This window comes from Sprattus sprattus, assembly GCF_963457725.1.
Source record: "Sprattus sprattus genome assembly, chromosome: 2".
NCBI classification, from domain to species: Eukaryota; Metazoa; Chordata; class Actinopteri; order Clupeiformes; family Clupeidae; genus Sprattus; species Sprattus sprattus.
Window position 1 is genome coordinate 70137562 of NC_137921.1, and position 4218 is coordinate 70141779.

The 4218-nt window shown below is 43.1% G+C and overlaps 1 protein-coding gene across 1 annotated transcript in view; it reads right to left on the minus strand.

The window, feature by feature from the left end:
- Positions 1–328: 328 nt before the first annotated feature.
- LOC308361382 (26S proteasome regulatory subunit 4-like) overlaps positions 329–4218 on the minus strand; it is a gene marked incomplete at its 5' end in the record, with an annotated part of 10295 nt that continues 6405 nt past the window's right edge. Inside the window, 4 exons of the mRNA XM_080833723.1 lie at positions 329–660; positions 1234–1388; positions 1969–2120; positions 3232–3421. Coding sequence (XP_080689849.1) covers positions 526–660; positions 1234–1388; positions 1969–2120; positions 3232–3421 — 632 coding nt within the window. The 3' untranslated portion in view covers positions 329–525. The remainder of the gene's footprint in view (positions 661–1233; positions 1389–1968; positions 2121–3231; positions 3422–4218) is intronic.

Genomic DNA, 4218 nt, shown 5'->3' on the forward strand with positions numbered 1-4218 from the left:
GTCTGTAGAAATCTCCCCATGTCTCTGTGGCATTAGCAACCTCGTCGCATTGAACTTGGAGAGCTTCAGACAGAGGGAGAAGACCAGGCCAACTTGAGAAGGGAATCATTATTAAGGCAGTGATTAGCTGGGCTACAGGGCTGAATGTTTAATAATGGTCATTATGGAGTGGAGGCATGAAACGATAGCGAGTTAATTAAACACACACTTTCATTGTCACCTCAAAATCATTTGGGGAAGCTGGCAATAATTCAGTGTAGACATTTGTGTGCGTTTATAAAGTGGAAGTCACCCAAGTGTAAAAATGATTTCCACAAAAGCATAATAGTAATAATAATACTAATAATACAGCCAACAACTGTTGCTGTTTACTCAGGCATTTATTTCATTATATATAACAATGAGAGATAAAAACAGGAAGCCAAACGCTATGTGTATACAATATAACAAAACCGGTCCATTCAGTGGAAACAATGCATGTCCCCCCTCTTGCTCCCACGGCAACAGGGGACAGGGTGATGGGGGTTAGAGGTAGAGCCCCTCTGGTGTGCCCTCTTGCTTCTTGTACAGGACGTTCTCTTTGGACTTCTTGAAGTCCTCGTTGGTGACCTTCATCCTGCGCTCCCGAAGAGCCATGAGCCCAGCCTCAGTGCAGATGGCCTGGAGAGGGGAGAGAAGAGAGAGAGAGAAAGAGGGAGAGAGAGAAACAAAGAAGAGGGAGAGAAGAGGAGAGAAAGGAAGAAGAGACAAGAGAGGAGAGAGAGAGAGAGAGGGAGAGAGAGAAACAAAGAAGAGAGAGAGAAGAGGAGAGAAAGGAAGAAGAGACAAGAGAGGAGAGAGAGAGAGAGAGAGAGAGAGAGAAAAAGAGAATGTGTGTTACGGGGTTCGGGGAAGGAGGAATGAAAAGATACGTTTATATATAGAGCCACAATTTGAGATGAAGATACTCCTGAAAATAAATGATCTCAGGTCATATAACATATCAGAGATTTTGTATAACAGATTGGTGAGGTATAATATATCGCATATGTCCTAGCTGTCATTGTAAAAAAAATAAATACTGTGATATTGCGCTTTGCAAGCTTCTGCATGCCAACTCTGCCACAAGGGGGCAGCAGACACATTCTCAACTTCAGGAGAAACCATTCGCAGGCCTGGAAACCTAATGTGCAATTTGGACATATATATAGTCCTGTAGCTGCCAGACATAAACATGGTTCTTTCCCCCCTTACCTTAATGTCAGCCCCGGAGAGGTCGTCTTTGGCCAAGATGAGCTCGTCCAGGGTCACGTCGTCGGCCACGGTCATCCTGCTGGTGTGGATGCTGAAGATGCGCCTCTTGGTTTTCTCGTCGGGCAGGGGGAACTCAATCTTGCGATCAATCCGTCCTGGAAATAGCAACGCAGAGGGGAAGAGTGAGTCAATGAGAGCGATGCTGTTGCTGCTTATCGGAGAATCATTTCCTGTTGATGAGTTAATCAGCATCTTCTCTTCAACTCAAGTCTTCATCAACTACTCTTAATCTAAAAGTTGATGCTAGTGATAGCTCTGTGGAACACTTGCTTTACAAACAGCAAAGGATTCAAATAGAGGGACCGCCCCTACAGAGGCTCATCTAGTGGAATAACAACATTGTGGACGTTGGCATTGCTGACATTGCTTTATAATTCAATTCAATTCAATTCAATTTGATTTGTATAGCGCCATAACAATACAATTGCCTCTAGGCGCTTAACAGAGCCCAGAGCCTAGACCCCCTTAGTGCATGCACAATGGCAACAGGGGCAAGGAAAAACTCCCTGTTAGGCAGGAAGAAACCTAAGGCAGAACCACGGCACATAAGGGGGGACCCATCTGCTTGAGGTCGGCCGGGTATGAGACAGATAGAGGTGCTGAGATATAGATGAATGATATCCATCACTGATCTGTAGTCTTGAGCTGCAGCTGCAGTACTGTGCAGGGGCTAACCTGGCCTAATGAGGGCGGGGTCCAGGGTCTCAATCCTGTTGGTGGCCATGATGACCTTCACGTCTCCTCTGGAGTCAAAGCCGTCCAGCTGGTTGAGAAGCTCCAACATGGTCCTCTGGATCTCCCTCTCACCTCCAGAGTTGGAGTCATATCTTCAGAAGAACACAACACACAGATCAAACCACAGAAGAACATAACACACACAGATCAAACCACTGAAGAACATAACACACACACATCAAACCACAGAAGAACATAACACACACAGATCAAACCACTGAAGAACATAACACACACACATCAAACCACTGAAGAACATAACACACACACATCAAACCACTGAAGAACATAACACACACATCAAACCACTGTAACACACAGATCAAACCACTGAAGAACATAACACACACACATCAAACCACTGAAGAACATAACACACACATCAAACCACTGTAACACACAGATCAAACCACTGAAGAACATAACACACAGATCAAACCACTGTAACACACAGATCAAACCACTGAAGAACATAACACACAGATCAAACCACTGAAGAACATAACACACACACATCAAACCACAGAAGAACATAACACACACAGATCAAACCACTGAAGAACATAACACACAGATCAAACCACTGTAACACACAGATCAAACCACTGAAGAACATAACACACAGATCAAACCACTGTAACACACAGATCAAACCACTGTAACACACAGATCAAACCACTGAAGAACATAACACACAGATCAAACCACTGTAACACACAGATCAAACCACTGAAGAACATAACACACAGATCAAACCACTGTAACACACAGATCAAACCACTGTAACACACAGATCAAACCACAGTAACATAACACACAGATCAAACCACTGTAACATAACACACAGATCAAACCACTGAAGAACATAACACACAGATCAAACCACAGTGAGTTATCAGTCTGGGGGGGGGGGGACATAACACACAGATCAAACCACAGTGAGTTATCAGTCTAGCAGGGGGGGGGGGGGGGGGGAACTACCACAAACAAAGAAAACTTTATTATATTAAATAATGTACTCATGTGCAGTGAATACTATAAATGTTCAGAACAATGATCTGGCTAAAGACGGGACATAGCTTTATTATTAGGGTTTAATTGATAAATAGGGAAAGATGTATGGATGGTGGGTGAAATATCCTAACAGTCTACATAGGTCGACCGGGACATATTGGACCTTTTAAAATGTTTTTTTTTGTTCACCTCTTGGTGCCAATAGCATCGATCTCGTCGATGAAGACGATAGACGGGGCGTGCTCCTCCGCCACTCTGAAGAGCTCTCGCACCAGCTTGGGTCCGTCGCCCAGGTACTTCTGGATCAACTCGGAGCCCACCACACGCAGGAACGTAGCCGACGTCTGGTTGGCCACAGCCTTGGCCAGAAGCGTCTTTCCTTTAACCCACAGAAGAAAGTCAACACATGTTTCTATATATAAATATATATACAGTATATATATACAGCCGCGGAAAAAATTAAGAGACCACTTCAAAATTATCAGTTTCTCTGGTTTTACTATTTATTGGTATGTGTTAAAGTAAAATGTACATTTTAGTTTTATTCTATAACCTACTGGCAACATTCCTTCCAAATTTCAAATAAAAATATTGTCATTTAGATCATTTATTTGCAGAAAAATGACAATTGGTCAAAATAGCAAAAAAGATGCAGTGTCTTCAGATCTCGAATAATGCAAAGAAAACAAGCTCATATTCATTTTTAAACTACACAATACTAATGCTTTAACTTAGGAAGAGTTCAGAAATCAATATTTGGTGGAATAACCTTGATTTAAAATCACAACTTTCATGTGTCTTGGCATGCTCTCCACCAGTCTTTCACATTGCCGTTGGGTGACTTTATGCTACTCCTGGCGCAAGAATTCAAGCAGCTCAGCTACTTTTCATGGCTTGTGACCATCCATCTTCCTCTTGATCATATTTCAGAGTTTTTTTTATGGGATTCAGGTCTCGAAATTGGGCTGGCCATGACAGGGTCCTGATCTGGTGATACTCCATCCACACCTTTACTGGCCTGGCTGTGTGGCACGGAGCATTGCCCTGCTGGAAAAAACACTTCTCAGTGTTAGGGAACATTGTCAGAGCAAAAGGAAGCAAGTTTTTCTTCCGGGACAACGTTGTACTTTGCCTGGCTGAGGTTTGTAAAAGACCATAAGGATTGAACCAAAGCCG